Here is a 21,497-nt window from a genome sequence, read left to right on the forward strand (position 1 = left end):
GTGCTCCACAACGAGAAGCCACCGCAATGAGAAGCCCACGCACTGCAGCGAAGAGTAGCCCCCACTCGCCGCAACTAGAGAAAGCCTGCACGCAGCAACGAAGACCCAACACAGCCAAAAATAAATAAACTAATTTTTTTAAAAAGCAAAGGCTTTTAATCAACATATTTCTTTCTAACTCCTGAAAACAAAAAGCTATTCTTAAAAATCTACAAAAACCATAAAGTACGCTAAAACAAGCTGTGGCTAAGTAGAAAATCCCCTCTTTTTAAGGCTGTTTCATTGGAATATATTAATTTTGAACTCTGATTTTTAAAAATCTCATGAAAGTATCTGATTCAGTGCTGGGTGTAAGTAACTGATACTGCCAACACAGGAAAAAGGGGTGATCAGGTATCTAGCCTTAGTGGGATTATGCTTAATGGGATTTGTCCTGTCTGCTTGTTAGAAACAGTCCCAATTAGTGGGATTGCCCCTTGTCTTCAAGATCTTCTTCTCTAGGCAAACAGTTTCAATTTGACAGCTTTTGGGAGCTTCAGTTTCTTAGTATTAGGATAAAATATCCTCAAACAAAACGTAATATTAGTTACTGGCACTTACCAAAGGAATGATTGATCACTTCAAATAAGGCAAAGTAATTCACTGTCGTACTGTCCATGCCAACCTTTGCTGCAATAGCCTAAAGTGTAAACAGGATAGATTAGTTTCAGGAAAACAAAATCAGACAGTGCTGTGGGAAAAGACAGGTATATGCATGAGGAGCAGGGAGAAGAGAAGGGTTTTGCCATCTTGGTTTCATAGAAACTAAATTCATGGTCCACAGCTACTCTTTTTTGTATGTATGAATACATATGCATGAAATAAAAGAGAAAAATACCTTTATTTGATCCAAACAGCTATGATCTCTAAATATGAGTTTCTCCCCTCCAATTAAAGCTAATAACAGTCTCTCCTTAAATATCAGCTTTGCTCTCTGAAACAGGACTTCATATCATGAGGATCTTTTAGAATAGCACTTACAAAAAATGTGCTACATAAGGACAGATTTTAAAAAGAAAATAAATTCTTAAATATCTAGTCTCACACATTCAGCCTACATTTAATATACAGGCTGTTAACATACAAGATCTATATCTTTGGTTCTTGAGCTTAAAACATTGTTTATCAATTTTGCTCATACTTCACAAATTATTCTTGTTTACTTTTCAGATGATCCACGTCTCATGCTGGGGACCTCTATATCCTAAGAATTATCATCATCCTTATCCATGTGAAAATAGCAAAATGTTGGGACAACAGAGACATTTTAAACAAGTATCAGTCCTTCTCTCTAGGAACTAAGGTCCCAACATGATAAATAAAAAGAAATTGAAAGACTCCATATGCAAATAAAGGAAAATTGAAATTACATACAAATAACAACAAGAAAACACAAAGCAAAAAACACAAACTAGTAGTACCAAAATTCCTTTTCAAGATCAATCCCAAAATGTATAAATAAGGTGTTAATTAAACAAGAGAAAATTATTGAGTATTAGTGTCTCAGTAAACCAAATATGATATCCTTCTTCCTGTATCTACTCACATATCAGACCTAGGTTCATCCCTGATGTGAGGCAGAAACTGGAGACTGTAAGTGTTCTAAGTTACCATTCTATACTGCACTAGATAGAAACTGAAATCTTCTCAAGGTCTGGAAAACGGCTTATAGCTAGAAGTCTCAGTAACAGGGTGAGGAGAGAAGTGAAAGAAAAAGTTGGGCCTTGCTAGAGAAGTATTGAAAATGAAACAAAACATCAATAAGTTATATAAAATTAATGTTTTCCTTGCAATCAATCCACCATTTTATAATTTCTGAAATACCTCAGATCCTGTACATATCCTTTGTCATGGTATACAGTAAATATTTGGGGGGTGAAGTTTTTGTTTGCCACAAAGGAGAAATAAGTACTAATATCCAGAAACCCACTAGTCTCCCTGAAAATCTTGATCAAATCAGGATTAAAGACCAATGAAAAGGCCTAAAAGAAACAATTATACCCAGCACCCGGATCATGATCTTTAAATATCATTCCTCACTGAAAGGAAAGACTCCTTGGGGAAATGACTCATTCAAGATCTAGTATAGGAAATATACAAAGATGAGCCCAGAGCATCTTGTTCTACCAAAAAGCAAGGATGCTATCATAAACAAATGGGTTGCACCACAAAAATACAGGAGCAGACGTGAAGGAGATTCCACTGACCAAAGACAGAACAATGTGAGCACCAAAAAGAATATATGTTCTTGATTAAATCATACTGAGTATCTAAAAAGCCACATGACACTAAAAAAATAATTATCTCATTGGACATCACTGGAATCAGCTAGGGCATTGATCCTTTATGCCAAAAACTGACAATAAAAGGGAAGAATTACATATTTATCCCCCTTTTCCTATAAACTGTATTTCAGGATACTAAATAGCCTCAGTTGATAAGGGAAAGTTCTTTACAGAAGAATTCTAGTTAATAAATGTGAAGAAATGAGAAAATTGGAAAATCAGCGTTTTGCAACCCTTAATGAAATCACTGGTTAGGACAGTAATCATCAGTGATACACTTATTGGATAAAAGATCAGTGAAGAACTTAACAATGGAGACATCAGGTTATTACCATGTAAACCTACTGATTAATCACTAAAAGTGGATAACCAGATATTGTGTTCCTCCGGTTGAGAAGCAATATGAAGTACATAGCACCAATTATGAAGTACTCTCATCAAAAAGCTGAACCTGAATCTAATCAAGCCTCTAGAGAAAAATTCCATTTATAGAAAATATAAGTAGACAGAAAGGCATATTAAATGACACAAATAGACAAAAGAAGCAAACAAATAAATTCAGAATGTGGGACATTCCACAGGACACAGACCCAATTTCTGCAATAAAACAATAACATAAGGGAAAAAAGTTGGGTAAGGGAAGGGAAGGCAGACTGCTCTATATTAAAACAAACATAAAAACCAAATGTTTTTTAAGGACATAAGGACCTTGTTTAGATCCAAATTATAACAAACCAACTGTTAAAAATCATTTTTAGACAATTGGGAAAACTTGACTATGGATTTATTATTAGTTAATACCATGGAAGTAGTTAATTTTTTAGGTTTGATAATGGCTTTGTGATTATGTAAGAGGAACATCCATATTTTTTAGAGATGTATACTGAAATATACACAGGTCGAAAAACATGGAATTTGCTTTAAAATATTTAAACAAAGGAAAAGGAAAAAAGGATATATAACACAAATGTGGCAAAATCTTGAGGATTATTAAATATGAGTGATGAGTACATGGAGTTTCACTGTACTATTCTATTTTCATATACATTAGAAAGTCTTTTACAATTAAAAAGAGGGGGTGCTAATCACAACCATTACAACCTGGGGATATTTATTGTATCTTTCTTTCAAGGAGGACAAAGTACTTCCACGTTAATAATCATAACATCAACAGCAGCAGCTAACATTTAATAAATTTATTACATGCCAGATACTCCAAGCTCCTTATATGTATTAACTCATTTAATCTATCTTTCTTAGTTTTAAACCAACCAATGTCAAGCCTACTTGTTCAAGTTTAATTTACCTGATATACTTGGTCTGTAGTACTGTTCTTTTTAACCCTGACTGTAACTGTTGTTCCATCTGGTAATGCTACTCTCAGCTCTACGTCAGACACACCATTGTAGTTCTGGGGAAAAGGCAGAAAAAGAATTAATTAAAAAAAAAAAAAGAATTTATGACCCAGTATATCCTCATTCTCCTTGCAACATGCTAGCTAAACAACCTAAACTTGTGATAGAAAGAAAGTGAGTTCCAATGAAAAGGGGAAAAAAGACATAAGTCAATACATTTCAAGTCATAAAGCTGACTTTAGGCTGCAGCAGAAGTTAACCTTTAAGATGAACAGGGAGGAAAGAAATATGTTGAACCCAACGTGTTCATATCTCAAAACAGAAAACTTGTGTGAATCAGTCTAGGTCAAACACAGATAAGATTTTTGGCTTACTTTCAAACATTCAGAACTCACAAATGAGAAAAGAAAACAACCAAAAGCAGTAGTTTCAACAAATATTCTTTGGTTTTAAATGGTTAGGCATGCTAGATTGGCTCAAGAGGTATCCTAAGTTCCTTTCTGAACCCTGAAATAATCATGACACCTTTGAAAGGAAAAATTGATGAAACTCAGGAATCTGAGTTAGTCTGATGTCCAATTTTCTTCTAGCAAAGAGTAAACAATTCTTATCCTCCTTAATTCGAAAGAAGTCTTTCTCTCTTACTGCTTTTGAAAATTAACACATTCCTCTAACAAATTTGTGACCTTGTAATTTTTATTACAGAGAAACAACTATTTAGAAACAAGTCCATCTTCATTTACCACTTTAAAAAAACTACTATTCATTGCCTAAAACTATCCTAAGCATTACTTTGTTATAAAAGCCCTTGTCTGCAAGAAACTTATAATCTAGCTGGGGAAATAAAACATATACATATAAAATAATTAGTGGATGACACACTATTTAATACAGCAGCATTACATAGTCATTCTTCTATTTAATTCATATTTATTAAGCACCTACAAAATGCCTGACATTGTGGTAAGGCACTGGGAATATAAAGATGTTCAAGATTTAGCTCTTGTTCTGAAGATCTAATGTACAGCGTGGTGATCATAGTTAACAATACTATATTCTATATTTGAAATTTGCTAAGGGGGTAGATCTGAAGTGAAGAAAGGAAGGAAGGAAAGAAGAGAAAAGGGAGGAGGAAATGGTAATGAGATGATGGATAGGTTAGTTAACTTGATTATGGTGATCGTTTCACAATGTATACAGATATCAAAACATCAAGTTGTACACCTTAATATATACAATTCATATTTAACAATTATATTCAAAAAGCTGAAAAAAAAAAGATTTAGCTCTTACCTACAGGTAGCTCATGATCTAGTAAAGTAAAATTATAAAGGGATCATCTGACTATATGTATAAAAAATTAGAGGGCTTCCCTGGTGGCGCAGTGGTTGAGAGTCCGCCTGCCGATGCAGGGGACGCGGGTTCGCACCCCGGTCCGGGAAGATCCCACATGCTGCGGAGCGGCTGGGCCCGTGAGACACGGCCACTGAGCCTGCACATCCGGAGCCTGTGCTCCGCAACGGGAGAGGCCACAACAGTGAGAGGCCCGCGTATCGCAAAAAAAAAAAAAAAAATTAGAGACTGAGATAGCAACAAGGTGATAATTATGTGTACTGACTGAGGAAGTTCTTGGTGGAATGAAAAATCAATGTGTATCCCCTGAATATCAGGGGAGGCTTCAAAGAGAAGGTGGACCTAGCACTAGGTCTTGAAGGATAAGCAGGACACATAACAAAAGGAAGTTGAAAAAACAGTCATTTAGAGAATTTATGGCAATTCAATCCATCATCGATATCTTTATTTTCCCCCACAAGGAGCCAAGAGGTAAACAGTCACTATAGTGGGTATTCACCTACCTCATCTGATTCTGATAAGAATTCCTGCATGATGTCACTCTCACCAATGACTCGTATTGAGCACACTATAGAAAACAAAGACAGAATCTGGCATGAGGCCCTAAAATCAAGAATATAAAGTCAAGAACATATCAAGGTTTAAGTATAAACCATCATTAGCAGGCAGTGCTGAGGTAGTATGCCATCCCTGACACATGATATTTTACGGCACAACAAACATTTATATAAATATGAACCAGAACAGAGGAATAATAGACGTACAAAGATGTAGCTTATTAAAAACATTAAACATAGACAAAGGAAGTTACCTGTAAAAGAGAAATAAAAGTTCAGTAAATCTAACTTTGCTGTCTTGTGTTAACTATTAATAAGCTAGACAATAGAGCAAGGGTAAGGTCAATTAGGAATAAACACAAAATTAAAATACAAAGAAAAATATCTATTTGGCCTAGGAGCAGGCCAGTAAGAGAATCATAAGCATTTAAAGCCACTTTGGAAAAAAATGGGTAGGTAATCAAGTATTAAGCTGAGCACATCTTCTCATCTTCTCACCTCACTAACTTTAACTTCAAGACAACTACAACTAAAAAAGAGAGAGAGAGAGAAAGGGAGAAGGAAGGAAAAGAAAACAGGCAGGTAGGTAGGTAATCATCTAAATCTAAGAGAGTTAATTTCCTAACATTCTCCTGAGGATAATAAATTACACTGCTGATTTTACTTCATTTTATTAAAAAAAAAATTGTACTCTTTCTCATTTCCCAAAGGCTGTGTTAGGAGGCCATTCCATGTTAGAGAAAAGCTAAAAATAGATGAAGTTTAACTACCTTCTATGGGGGAAATGGTTTTTCTTCAGGGATAAAGCTCTCTACCAAAGTTTAAAAAAAATTCAACTAGGTCAATTAGTTCTTCTACAAGGACACAGAATTATTAAATACCACATAAGACCATTATTCTGTTAAATTAGTATTTTAAAGAAAAGCCTATTGCATGCCTAGCAAATTATGTAACTATAACGTAGCAAAACAAGGTCTCTTCTCTGAGCCACAAACTGAACCATCTTATTCAGGAGATCTGTGTCATTTCTCCCTGCCTTTCTAGACAAACGTTTCAGCATCCACATCCAAAGACTCCTAATGTATTGTTTGGAGGTCCTGAGATAACAAATAAGTTTTAATATTTCTACCTATAACCTACTTAGAAAAAGGGAACATTAGCTTACCTACAACTCATCAAACCTATCCATGGACACGTGTAAGAGGAATAAGGAATTTTCAAGTAGGACATGCCAGTGAACCAAAATCACTTTCATAAAAATGTCTTAAATACTGCCCATCTAGTTCCCAAATCAATTTAGCATGTTGCTGAGTCTGTATATGTTTGCTGTGTGCAAAAATATAACCCTACAAATAAATAAAGGTCCTTAATGCATCAAAAAATAATTATGCATTTTTCTGTTGTTGTTAAGTGTTTGGCGAGTCAATAAAATAGGCTATTAATTGCTGTACTGAACATTTTACTCTTGGCTTCAAAGCTCAGATCATTCAACACCTAAGTCAAAAACCTGATTTACTTTCACTGTTGAGTTTCAGGAAACTTAGCTATGCAGTTTAGGAGCTGCAATATATACCTAGACCCTATTTTTACTCAAGATAGTAGAGTTTAATAGCCTGGCTTACCTTTTTCTAGATATTCTTCCAACCCCCGACGTCGGGCATCTAATTGCTGTTCTGATAAAGAGAATGGCCACTTCCCTGGAAGTCGGGGAAATGTAAAGTTGGCAAACTCTCTCTTCAGGTTCTGGTGTAGGATGGCAAACTCCCGGTACCGCTTAGAACACAACTGCCTCCCTGCCATGTAAACATTGTATACCTGGTGAGGGTGAAGAACAAAAAAAAGCCTACTTACTGCAAATTAAATCACAGAATCACCTACAGTCAGGCTCAGATTGATACCGGTTAGGTATATTCTGATACACACTTAACAGAGAATATATATTCAAGGTCACTGTAAAACAAGATTTACTTTTAATAAAGATGCCTGAAATTATATGTACAAAAGAGGGCTACTGCCTTCAGGGGGCCCATGATCTTATTTTTGATATTACAATTACCTCCAACACATTGTTTTAAATATCTTCAGAGGCAATTACCAGATTTTAAGGGTAGATTTTATTTTCAGAAAGTGAAAGATCATTCAAAGCCAATGTGGTAAGTAAAGTGAATGAACAAGCAGGCAAATTTGGAGAGAGATGTAAAAAATTAGAATTGATTATAAAGCAATGTGACTAATATTTGTGTGTGAACCACACTTCCAAAGACAAGATCTAAAATTGATGTAAGCAATAGTGACATTTTTGTTACCAAATAGATCATTTTTGCAAAAACTCCTTTCCTGAAGTCAGATATCCCTAGTTTTGTTCTTCTCCCTTCCATCATTAAAACAGGGTTAACAAAAAGTTGAAGAATAAATGTACTCTAAGGACCTCCTCATATAAACAGTTAATAATCCTCATAAAGAAATAGGTAGAGGGACTTCCCTGGTGGTCCAGTGGGTAAGACTCCGAGCTCCCAATGCAGGGGCCCTGGATTCAATCCCTGGTCGGGGAACTAGATCCTGCATGCATGCCACAACTAAGAGTTCACATGCCATGACTAAGAGTCCGCATGCCACAAATAAGGAGTCCGCATGCCACAACTAAGGAGTCCGCACACCATAACTAAGAAGCCCACATGCCGCAACTATGAGCCTGCATGCCGCAACTTACAGATCCCGCATGCCACAACTTAAAAGATCCCGCATGCCACAACAAAGATCCCACGTGCCACAACTAAGACCCAGCACAGCCTAAATAAATAAATAAATATTTTAAAAATAAAAAAGAAATAGGTAGAGATTTCTGTCTACTGTTCACAGATGCATGCCAAACTTCTAGAACAGGGCCTGGCACACAGTAGGCACTCAGTAAATATTTGATGAAGAAATGAATGTATGTATGTGTAATTCTTAAATATGTGTCCTCATAAAGGAAAGTGGTGGGATGCATAATCCAAAAACATCAAATAATCTAAGTTACTTTGTATTCTCAGAACATATCAAATTATGCAGAGATGGGAAAATTAGCCCCAAATCACATTTACTGGCTTAGCAAAAATCATTCAAAAATTTAAATGTGCACAAAATAGGTCATCTACTCATGTAATCAAGACTTAGTCACTGAGCATAGAGAACAGACTGGTGGTTGCCAAGGGAGAGGGGGTTGCGGGAGGGATAGAGTGGGAGGTGGGTGTTAGCAGATGTAAGCTTTTATACACAGAATGGATAAACAACAAGGTCCTACTGTACAGCACAGAGAACTATATTCAATATCCTATGATAAACCATAATGGAAAAGAATACAAAAAAAAGTATATTTATGTATAACTGAATCACTTTGCTGTGCAGCAGTAATTAGCACAATACGGTAAATCAACGATACTTCAATTTAATAAATAAATCAATAAAGACTTAGTCACTGAGAATGTATACACCAAAGCCCTTCCTTCAATCTCAGGAAGAATCTTTTCCATGCTTCTGTGATTTAGGAAGTATAAATTAAATGCAACAATAATTTAAAAACTCCTCTCTCACAACTCTCCTCCTATGATCCCTCCCCTACTTGAAAGCAAAGCCTCTAACCACTATCAAATAGTGTCCAGGGATGAGTATGATCCTGATCAATGAGTTTTCTTCTTATAATTATCGCTCAAATTTATAACTGATTGTAATGAATCACACATATTACCAAGTATTCCTTCTTAAGTACAAAAGCATTAAAAGGAAAACAGTCTTCCCCTCAGACAAGACCACACATTCTCTTAAGGGCAGGCAGTCTCAAGAAAGTCTTATTCAGTCAACCTGGTCTTATATACTTACTTCTCAAACTAAACTTCCCAAATTTCTCAAGAACATCATCATTCCTTTGCTTAAAAAGCAAGTCTACAACCCTACTGGTGTTAAAAATCAGTCTGAGTTCCTCACACAAGGAAGGAAGGAAGGGAGTAAAGCTAGCTTAGTGGCATTGGTGAATTAGGTATTCCCCAATGTCTTTTTCCAGGGAAGAGTAGACTAGGTCTTTGATAACACACAGAAAGACTATGACTGGATTTCCTCAATGATGATGACTTGAGTGATCGCAAGTCTAGAAAAACATTTCCTAGGGTAGAAAGAACCCTACAACTTGAGAGGCCTTTGTGACAATTTCAATCCTAAAATTTCAGTTTCTTATAAGGTGAGAAGAGTAACATCAAATAGCCTCTCACCACCCACCTCTTTCCACTTAAATGTGAAGTCAAAGGGAACAGAACTATAAATAGGATGCCTGACAGTTCAGTAATACTTTAATGCAGGTAGGAATGGCTTCCAAAAGAGCCAAACCGTTGTTGTTTTTTTAATAGACCTTTATTGGAGGATAACTGCTTCATAATACTGTTAGTTTCTGTTGTACAACAAAGTGAATCAGTCATATGCATACATATATCCCCATATCCCCTCCCTCTTGAGCCTCCCTCCCATCCTCCCTATCCCACATTTCTAGGTCATCTCAAAGCACTGAACTGATCTCCCTGTGCTATGCTGCTGCTTCCCATAACTATTTTACATTCAGTAGTGTATATATGTCGATGCTAATCTCACTTCGCCCCAGCTTCCCCCTCCGCCCTGTGTCCTCAAGTCCATTCTCTATGTCTACATCTTTATTCCTGCCCTGTCACTAGGTTCATCAGTACCATTCTTTTTTTTTTGAATTCCATATATATACATATGTGTTAGCATATGGTATTTGTTTTTCTCTTTCTTACTTCACTCTGTATGAGACTCTAGGTCCATCCACCTCACTAAAAATAATTCAATTTCATTTCTTTTTATGGCTGAGTAATATTCCATTGTATATATATGCCATATCTTCTTTAACCATTCATCTGTCGATGAATGGTTGCTTCCATGTCCTGGCTATTATAAATAGTGCTGCAATGAACATTGTGGTACATGTCTCTTTTTGAATTATGGTTTTCTCAGGCTAAAACACTGATGAAAGAAATCAAAGATGACATAAACAGATGGAGAAATATACCATGTTCTTGGATTGGAAGAATCAATATTGTGAAAATGACTGTACTACCCAAATCAACCTACAGATTCAATGCAATCCCTATCAAACTACCAATGGCACTCTTCACAGAATTAGAACAAAAAATTTTACAATTCGTATGGAAACACAAACTGTTTGTAAGTTAACTGTGCTTATTAGCAAATGAGAAACATACAAAAAGAGATCACAACAGACTACTTTGTTCTTCACTTGCCCTTAAAATTAACCAAGATCCATTAGCATCCATTTCCCTGGTTTGGACACACTCATTTGCAAAGAAAATGACTGACTCCCTGCTGAATCAACTCATGAATGTCCATGATCCATGAGAAACGACCATAGTCTCATTACAAATGAAAATATCCGTCAAAAAATATATTCTCTGGACTTGAAGGAAGATTATCAAATAGGAACTAAAGATATACACAGGCTGACAGTGCTACTAGAATTTTTCCACCTTAATGTAAACCCTCAGACTGGCTGGCTCATACATGGAATTAGATGATGTTTGTCAAGCTTGCGATAGCACGCTGAATTTAATGATCACTGGTCACTGTCTTCTCCAACTGACCATATCCTACAAAACTTCAAAAGTTAGAATATTCATACAGATGGGCAAGAGGCACATGAAAAGATGCTCAACATCACTAATTATTAGAGAAATGCAAATCAAAACTACAATGAGAGTGTGGGGCTCGCTGTGGGGCCGAGGCAGGCCAGCAGTCAGGCGGGCGGGCGATGGCGGGGGCCGCAGTGGGCGGCAGAGGCGGAGGTGCCTGGGGGCCAGGGCACGGAGGGGCAGGGGGCCTCCGGCAGGGCTGCTCTCCCCCAGCCCCCGCCGGCTTTCCCCGGGCTGGGCTGCAGCCGCTCAGGGCCACTGTCCCTTTCCAGCTGCAGCAGCCGCACCAGCGCCGGGACGGGAGTGGCCGCGCAGCCAGCGTCCCGTGTTCCGTGGCCCCAGAAAAGCCAGTGTGTAGGCCTTAGCCACCCCAGGTCCGGCGTACATTCTCCCTGGACACCATCCTCAGCTCCTACCTTCTGGGCCAGTGGCCACGAGATGCTGATGGGGCCTTCACCTGCTGTACCAATGACAAGGCCACCCAGACCCCCCTGTCCTGGCAAGAGCTTGAAGGTGAGCGGGCCAGCTCGTGTACACACTTGCGCTCAGCGTCCTGGGGCAGCACAGACCACCGAAAAGAGATTACCAAGTTGAAGCAACAGCTGCAGAGGACAAAGCTTAGCCGCAGCGGGAAAGAGAAGGAGCGGGGCTCCCCCTCCAAGGGGACCATGCTGTGCGGGGAGCACTGAGGGCGTCCCCTCCCAGCTTCCCCTCAGGGTCCTCTGTCCTGCGACTGAGCCCCTGCCTGCACCGGAGCCTGGAAGGGCTCAACCAAGAGCTGGAGGAGGTGTTTGTGAAAGAGCAGGGTGAGGAGGAGCTGCTGCAGATCCTTGAAATCCCTGACGGACACCGAGCCCCAGCTCCCCTCCAGAGCGGCAGCTGTGATCATCCCCTCCTCCTCCTGGAGCCTGGAAACCTTGCCAGCTCTCCCTCCATGCCCCTGGCATCCCCCCAGCCTTCTGGCCAGACTGGCCGTGAGGAACACCAGGGTGCAGCCGAGGAGCTGACGTCCATCCCCAGTGACAAAGCTTCCCCTCCAGGCCACCCAGCCTTCCTTGAAGAGGGCAGCCCATCTCCAGTCCTTGCCTTTGCCGCCTCCCCTCAGCCCAATCACAGCTACATCTTCAAACGGGAACCCCCGGAAGGCTGTGAGAGACTGCGGGTGTTTGAAGAGGCCACGTCCCCAGGTCCTGACCTGGCCTTCCTGACTTCCTGTCCTGACAAGAACAAAGTCCATTTCAACCCAACCGGCTCGGCTTTCTGCCCCGTCAGCTTGATGAAGCCCCTCTTCCCCAGCATGGGCTTCATCTTCCGTAACTGCCCCTCAAGCCCGGGGTCCCCCCTTCCCCCGGCCAGCCCCAGGCCACCGCCTCGGAAGGATCCAGAGGCCCCCCCAAGGCCTCCTCGCTGCCATTTGAGTCTTGGCAGCGCCCCCACCGTCAGAAGAGCCTGCGCTTTTCCAGAGCTCCCTGGTGGTCTGAGGGCCCCACTCCCACTTCACCATAGAGACCAGAGCCTTGGTGGCAGGCCCCTCCCGAGCTCCCCTGAGATGGGGGATGAAGGAGCCCTTCCCTCCTGGCCTTTGAGCACTTTCATTTATTGTGTCAAAGCCCTGGGTCCTCTTTCCGATGGACCCCTGCCCCTTCGAATGTGAGGGGACCTGCCTCCTCCACTAGAAGCTGGGCAGCTCACAAGTCACACCCGTGTTCTTGTCACCCCCTCACTTGGTGGAAAACTCAACCAGAAGGTCTTGGGTCCCCCACCCCTGGGTGTGAGTCCGAAGGACAGTGTATGGGGCCCATGTCTTTATCATGGAGCAAGCTAGCCATGATTAAAGGAGAGGGGACACCACAGATTTCCTTACCTCTCCTCCCCAGACACAGATGAGGAGACCCGAATAGATTCCCCGATCCTCTCAGTCCCATCCCCCTACCTCCCTCTCATTGGAGGAGCTGACCAAAGCAGCTCGAAAGGGCCATAACACTTGACCAATCCAGCTGCTGGCAGAGGGGGAACCAAGCGTTTTCCTAAGTGGCATTTTCATCTCGCTTTCACCCTAAGATTGTCTTAAGCAGCAGCCCAGCCTGCCCAGCCCCAGGTGGGTAGTAGGGGAGAGGGAGAACTGGCATTCCTCCGGGTGGCAAGTGGTGACTCTCCACCCTCCACCTGCCCCAGGACTGGGCTGGGTTAGAAAAATGCCTATTTTTCTTGTATCGATGTAGAAACTCTATTTTCTCCCAAAGACACTATTTTTGCAGCTGTTTGAAGTCTGTATATTTTCCATACTGCAGAGCTTACACAAAATCGAAGAAGAATGTTAATGTTCAAGTTTTATTATCCTGTGTTTAGAAGTTGTGTTTTTTTGTTTGTTTTTTGCAGATCTTGGTGTTAATAGACCAAATAAATAAGTATTCCTAGGGGAAAAAAAAAAAACTACAATGAGGTATCACCTCATGCCAGTCAGAATGGCTATCATCAAAAAATCTAGAAACAATAAATGCTGGAAAGGGTGTGGTGAAAAGGGAACCCTCCTGCACTGTCGGTGAGAATGTAAATTGATACAACCACTATGGAAAACAGTATGGAGGTTCCTTAAAAAACTAAAAATAGAACTACCATATGACCCAGCAATCCCACTACTGGGCATATACCCTGAGAAAATGATAATTCAAAAAGAGACATGTACCACAATGTTCACTGCAGCACTATTTACAATAGCCAGGACATGGAAGCAACCTAAATGTCCATCGACAGATGAATGGATAAAGAAGATGTGGCACATATATACAATGTAATATTACTTAGCCATAAAAAGAAACGAAATTGAGTTATTTGTAGTGAGGTGGATGGACCCAGAGTCTGTCATACAGAGTGAAGTAAGTCAGAAAGAGAAAAGCAAATACCATATTCTAACACATATATATGGAATCTAAAAAAAAAAAAGGTACTGATGAACCTAGTTGCAGGGCAGGAATAAAGATGTAGACATAGAAAATGGACTTGAGGACACAGGGTGGGAGGGGGAAGCTGGGGCGTAGTGAGATTAGCATCAACATTTATACACTACCAAATGTAAAACAGTTATGGGAAGCAGCAGCATAGCACAGGGAGATCAGCTCGGTGATTTGCGATGACCTAGAAGAGTGGGATAGGGAAGATGGGAGGGAGCCTCAAGAGGGAGGGCATATGGGGACATATGTATGCATATGGCTGATTCACTTTGGTGTGCAACAGAAACTAACACAGTATTGTGAAGTAATTATACTCCAATAAAGAGCTCTTAAAAAAAAAAGTTAGAATGTTCAGATTGCAAAGCCAGCTTCCAAGGGTAACAAGTTACAGCCCTCCTGAGATACTCTTTGCTGAGTTAGACCCCAATAAGGGAAAAGGAATGAATTACGAGTGGGCAAAGTGTACAACTTATCTCTGATCAGTGATCTAATTTTGTCTCTCTGGATTCTGCAAGTCAAAGTTTCAAACTTCAGCTTTGAAATAATTTCCAAATTTCTCAATATGTAAATGTTGAAAATCCACACCATGCCATTTCTCTCTTTATCCTCATGAATTAATTCTATGGAATGAATGCCAGAAGACAGTAACTGATAAATTCTCACAATAGCACAAACCACTGAAGGGAAAGCAATTCTAGTAATATCTGGGCTCTGTATTCAATAGCAAAACCCAAAATTCCAGATATCAGAGATCTTTATTTTGTTGCTTCCTTAATTCCCACCTACAGATTTCTTAAGGCTTTTAAATGGTAACATCTCATTCTATGTAGGATCTGAATATTAAAATGTTCTCACTTTCTCAAACCTCTAGTAACCAACAGGAATTGTGCTACTGAACACACAGAAGAGACTCTCCTTATACAATGCAAAAGTGATTAGAAGAAAAGAATGATGACAATTTGGCCATGACAACATCACCCAAGTTCTGCTTACATATGTCAAATAGACCCTGATCTAGTCCATGCTATTGATCTGAATGAATCTTCAATGTACATTATGATCAACAAATTGTTTCCAATGCTCCCTTGCCATTTAATCTTGTTTTTAGCTGAAAATTCATCTTCAAAGGACACATTATTTGCTATTCATAAGCTGCTTATAATAGCAAAAGGAGATACAGCACTCTTAGCTGATTTCTGGGTGAAAGGTGTGAGATCCTTAACTAAGGGATTCTTCCCAAATACTGAAGTATTTAGGCTTCTTCTTGGAAAGAAAAAAAGCAAAAGGAAACAACATGATCCTAAAGAACTTAGGTTTAGTGTGTATGTGTGTGTGTGTGTGTGTATGTGTTTTCCCTAATGTAGGTCATAAATGGTATCTATTTTCTTTATTTGGACCTCAGGTGTACAGAATTGGATTAATCACAATCCTTGGTTCATAACACAGTCTCATTTTGGCAAACTCTTTGTTTGGATATTTAATTTGGTTATTTTTATTTTACTTTTATTTTTTTGACCATGCCATACATCATGTGGGATCTTAGTTCCCCAACCAGGGATTGAACCTGTGCCACCTACAGTGGAAGCGCAGAGTCTTAACCACTGGACCACCACGAAAGTCCCTATTTAGTTATTTTTAACATTGTGAAAAGCAAACTAAAAGCTAAGACCTTGACAAAAACATTTCTAACCATATAGTCTCTGCCTCCTTCACCCTATCTCCCTGTTTCTCTAACTCCCAAAATTATTATGTTCAACCATGTTTCGTTATTCCCTTGTTTTTCTTTTTATAGTTTTTTCCTGCATTTATATGTAATCCTTATATTTTTTATTTTAATTTTTGAAGGGTATTTTAGTTTTATGAAAAGGCTATCATGCAGAATGAGACCTTTTGGGACTTATTTTTTCACTTAGTCTCATCCACAACGTTATATATCTTTGTTGTTTATTCTGTTGTATACGACACTTCGTTGTTTCGCTTTTCAAAAATCTGTTCTTTTGATGGGTATTCAGGTTGTTTCTGGGTTTTACTACTTCTTAGTTTTGGCTATTATGAACAATGCTGCTATGAACATTTGTGCATATGTCCCCTATAGTACATATATAAGAGATTCTCCTGGGTATACCCTAGAAGAGGAACTGCAGAGTTATAAGGTATGTGAATATTCAACCTAAGGAGATAATGCCAAACTGTAAGCTAAAGCAGTTACATCAATTTTTACTCCTTTCAGTAATAATATAAAAAGATCCTCTTAATTTTTACCAGTGGAATGGGTATGAAAAGATTTCTCACTATGGTCCTAATTTACATTTCCATGATTAGTAATGATGCTGATCATCACCTCTCCATATATTTATTGGCCAGCTACCCAGGGATCCAGCCCCACCTACCAGTGGGTCAATATCAACTCTGGGAAACCCTGGGCCCCACAGCCAGCGAAGTCAGGAACTGGCCCCACTCACCAGCAGGCTGACACCAGCCCCAGAACCTTCCCAGGACATGGCCCCACCCACCAGTCACTGGCAACTTCTGCACTAGGCAAGGCCTGGCAACCAACCTGATCAGGGGCCACCCATGCTTACCAAGGCACCCACAGTAGTCAGCCTGACACAACAGAAGGGCCCATGCAGCCCACATAGATGGCACCCCTAAAGCATAGAGGTCTGGTGACCAGAGGGGAGTATGCTGCTGGCCCATAGGCATTTCCTACATAAGGCCACTTCTCCACGATCAGGAAACATACCAACCTACCAAATACATAGAAATAAGAACACAGAATTTGGCAAAATGAGGCGATAGAGGAATATGTTCCAAACAAAGAAACAAGACAAAACCCTAGAAGAAGAACTAAGTGAAATGGAGATAAGCAATTTATGCAATAGAGTTCAAGGTAATGATCATAAAAATGTTCAAAGAACTTTGGAGAAGACTGGATGAACACAGTGAGAAGTTAGAAGTTTCTAACAAAGAGTTAGAAAATATAAAGAAGAACCAAGCCGAGATGAAAAATACAATAACTAAAATTAAAAATACACTAGAAGGATTCAACAGGAGATTAGATGATACAGAGGAATGGATCAGAAAACTGGAAGACAGAGTGGAGGAAATCACTCAAGCTGAACAGAAAAAAGGACAAATAATTTTCAAAAATGAGGACAGTTTAAGACACCTCTAGGACAACATCAAGCTTATAACATTCACGTAACAGGGGTCCCAGAAGGAGAAGAGAGAGAAAAAGGTGCAGAGAACGTATTAGGAGACATAATAGCTAAAAACTTCCCTAACTTGGGAAAGAAAGCAGACATCCATATCCAGGAAGCACAGAGAGTCCCAAACAAGATCAACCCAAAGAGGACCACACCAAGACACATTGTAATTAAAATAGCAAAAATTAAAGATAAAGAGAGAATATTAAAAGCAGCAAGGGAAAAGCAACTAGTTATGCACAAGGGAACTCCCATAAGGCTATCAGTTGACTTTTCAGCAGAAACTCTGCAGGCCAGAAGGGAGTGGCACAATATATTTACAGTGATGAAAAGAAAAAACCTGCAACCAAGAATACTCTACCTGGCAAATTATTCAATAATTTGAATAATTATTCAAATCATTCAGATTTGAAGGAGAAATCAAAAGTTTTACAGACAGGAAAAAACTGAAAGAGTTTAGCACCATGAAACCAACTTTACAAGAAATGTCAAAGGGATGTCTCTATGCAGAAAAGACCACAACTAGAAAGAAGAAATTATGAAAGGAAAAATCTCGTTGGTAAAGGCAAACATACAATGAAGGTAGTTGATCAGCTACTCATAAAGATAGTAGGAAGGTTAAAAGACAAAAGTATCGTAATCATCAATATCACAATAAGCAGTTAATGGATACACACACCAAAAAAGGATGTACAAGATGATGTTAAAAACAGTAAACGTGGGCTTCCCTGGTGGCGCAGTGGTTGGGAGTCCGCCTGCCGATGCAGGGGACGCGGGTTCGTGCCCCAGTCCGGGAGGATCCCACATGCTGCGGAGTGGCTGGGCCCGTGAGCCATGGCCGCTGAGCCTGTGTGTCCGGAGCCTGTGCTCCGCAATGGGAGAGGCCACAACGGTGAGAGGCCCACGTACCGCAAAAAAAAAAAACCAGTAAATGTGGCGAGGAGTAAAAACGCAGGATTGTTAAAATGCATTCGAAATTAAGAGATCAGCAACTTAAAATAATCATATAAATAGATGGACAGATAGATTGCTATATATATACTTCATGGTAATCACAAACCAAAAGTCTATAAAAGATATACACACAAAGAAGAGAAAGGAATCCAAACATAACACTAGGGATATGGAAAGAGAGTCAAAAAAAAAAAAGAAGAAAAGAACAATAAGAGCCATAAAAGCAACCCCAAAACAATAAAATGGCAATAAGTACAAACCTATCAATAATTACTTCAAATGTAAATGGGCTAAATGCTCCAATCAAAAGACATATGGGCTTCCCTGGTGGCGCAGTGGTTGAGAGTCCGCCTGCCGACGCAGGGGACACGGGTTTGTGCTCCGGTCCGGGAAGATCCCACATGCCGCGGAGCGGCTGGGCCCGTCAGCCATGGCTGCTGAGCCTGGGCGTCCGGAGCCTGTGCTCCACAACGGGAGAGGCCACAACAGTGAGAGGCCCGCATACAGCAAAAAAAAAAAAAAAAAAAAAAAGACATAGAGTTGGGCTTCCCTGGTGGCGCAGTGGTTGAGGGTCCACCTGCTGATGCAGGAGACGCAGGTTCGTGCCCCGGTCCGGGAGGATCCCACATGCTGCGGAGCTGCTGGGCCTGTGAGCCATGGCCGCTGAGCCTGCGCGTCCGGAGCCTGTGCTCCGCAACAGGAGAGCACACAACAGTGAGAGGCCCACGTACCGCAAAAAAAAAAAAAAAAAAAAAGACATAGAGTTGCTGAATGGATACAAAAACAAGAACCATATATATGTTGCCTAAAAGAGACTTACTTCAGATATAAAGACACACACAGGCAGAAAGTGAGGGAATAGAAAAAGGTACTCCATGCAAATGAAAATGTAAAACAAGCCAGAATAGCAATACTTATATCAGACCAAATAGACTATAAAACAAGGACTGTAATAAGAGATAAAGAAGGACATTACATAACGATCAATGAATAAATCCAAGAAGAAGATATAACAACTGTAAATATATATGCACCCAACATAGGAGCACTGAATACATAAAGCAAACATTAACAGACACAGAGGAGGAGAAACTGACAGTAACACAATGACAGTAGGGGACTTTAACACCCCACCTACAACAATGGACAGATGATCCAAACAGAAGATCAATAACAGAACACTAGCCTTAAATGACCCATTAGATTAGATAGACTTAACAGATATATATATAGAACATTCCATCCAAAAGCAGCAAATTGCTCATTCTTTTCAAGTGCACATGGAACATTCTCCAGAATAGATAACATGTTAGGTCACAAAACAAGTCTCAGTAAATTTAAAACTGAAACCATATCAAGCATCTTTTCTGACCACAATGCTATGAGACTAGAAATGAACTACAAGAAAAACCTGCAAAAAACACAAACACATGGAGGCTAAACAATGTGCTACTCAACACCCAATGGGTCACTGAAGAAATCAAAGAAATTTAAAAATACCTGGAGACAAATGAAAATGAAAACACAACGATCCAAAATCTATGTGACACAGGAAAAGCAGTTCTAAGAGCAAAGTTTATAGCGATACAAGTCTACCACAGGAGAAAAGAAATATCTCAAATAAACAAGCTAATTTTACACCTAAAGTAACTAGAAAAAGAGCAAACAAAACAAAGTTAGTAGAAGAAATCATACAGATCAGAGCAGAAATAAATGAAATAGAGACTAAATAACAACAATGACAACAACAAAACAATAGAAAAAATTGACGAAACTAAGAGTGGTTCCTTGGTGTGACATTTTTAAAGTACTGAAAGAAAACACCATCACCCCAGAATATTATGCCCTGTAAAAATATCTTTAAAACATAAGGGTGGACCAGAGGGCAGAGAATAGAAGCAAGAAGAACTACAATCCTGCAGCCTGTGGAACAAAAACCACATTCACAGAAAGATAGACAAGATGAAAAGGCAGAGGGCTATGTATCAGATTAAGGAAAAAGATAAAACCCCAGAAAAACAATTAAATGAAGTGGAGATAGGCAACCTTCCAGAAAAAGAATTCAGAATATGATAGTGAAAATGATCCAGGACCTCGGAAAAAGAATGGAGGCAAAAATCGAGAAGATGCAAGAAATGTTTAACAAAGACTTAGAAGAAGTAAAGAACAAACAAACAGAGATGAACGATACAATAACTGAAATGAAAACTACACTAGAAGGAATCAATAGCAGAATAACTGAGGCAGAAGCATGGATAAGTGACCTAGAAGACAGAATGGTGGAATTCACTGCTGCAGAACAGAATAAAGAAAAAAGAATGAAAAGCAATGAAGACAGCCTAAGAGACCTCTGGGACAACATTAAACGCAACAACATTTGCATTATAGGGGTCCCAGAAGAAGAAGGGAGAGAGAAAGGACCAGAGAAAATATTTGAAGTGATTATAATCGAAAACTTCCTTAACATGGGAAAGGAAATAGCCAGCCAAGTTCAGGAAGCGCAGAGTCCCATACAGGATAAACCCAAGGAGAAACATGCTGACACATAGTAATCAAACTGGCAAAAATTAAAGACAAAGAAAAATTATTGAAAGCAGCAAGGGAAAAATGACATATAACATACAAGGGAACTCCCATAAGGTTAACAGCTGATTTCTCAGCAGAAACTCTACAAGCCAGAAGGGAGTGGCATGATATACTTAACGTGATGAAAAGGAAGAACCTACAACCAAGATTACTCTACCCGGCAAGGATCTCATTCAGATTCGCTGGAGAAATCAAAAGCTTTACAGAGAAGTGAGAGCTAAGAGAATTCAGCACCACCAAACCAGCTCTACAACAAATGCTAAAGGAACTTCTCTAAGTGAGAAACATAAGAGAAGAAAAGGACCTACAAAAACAAACCCAAAACAATTAAGACAATGGTCACAGGAATATACATATCGATAATTACCTTAAACGTGAATGGATTAAATGCTCCAACCAAAAGACACAGGCTTGCTGAATGGATACAAAAATAAGACCCATATATATGCTGTCTACAAGAGACCCACGTCAGACGTAGGGACACATACAGACTGAAAGTGACAGGATGGAAAAAGATATTC

The 21,497-nt window shown here is 39.6% G+C and overlaps 1 protein-coding gene and 1 pseudogene across 1 annotated transcript in view; one reads left to right on the plus strand and one right to left on the minus strand.

The window, feature by feature from the left end:
* SNX27 (sorting nexin 27) overlaps positions 1–21,497 on the minus strand; it is an 85,510-nt gene that overhangs the window by 25,460 nt on the left and 38,553 nt on the right. The window contains exons 3-6 of the mRNA XM_030846483.2: positions 7,212–7,404; positions 5,536–5,600; positions 3,631–3,735; positions 601–679 (exon numbers count right to left, since the gene is read on the minus strand). Of these exons, the coding sequence (XP_030702343.1) occupies positions 601–679; positions 3,631–3,735; positions 5,536–5,600; positions 7,212–7,404 (442 nt within the window). The remainder of the gene's footprint in view (positions 1–600; positions 680–3,630; positions 3,736–5,535; positions 5,601–7,211; positions 7,405–21,497) is intronic.
* LOC115847020 (protein FAM117A pseudogene) lies at positions 11,399–12,760 on the plus strand (annotated as a pseudogene).

This window comes from Globicephala melas, chromosome 1, assembly GCF_963455315.2.
Source record: "Globicephala melas chromosome 1, mGloMel1.2, whole genome shotgun sequence".
In the NCBI taxonomy this organism is placed as follows: Eukaryota; Metazoa; Chordata; class Mammalia; order Artiodactyla; family Delphinidae; genus Globicephala; species Globicephala melas.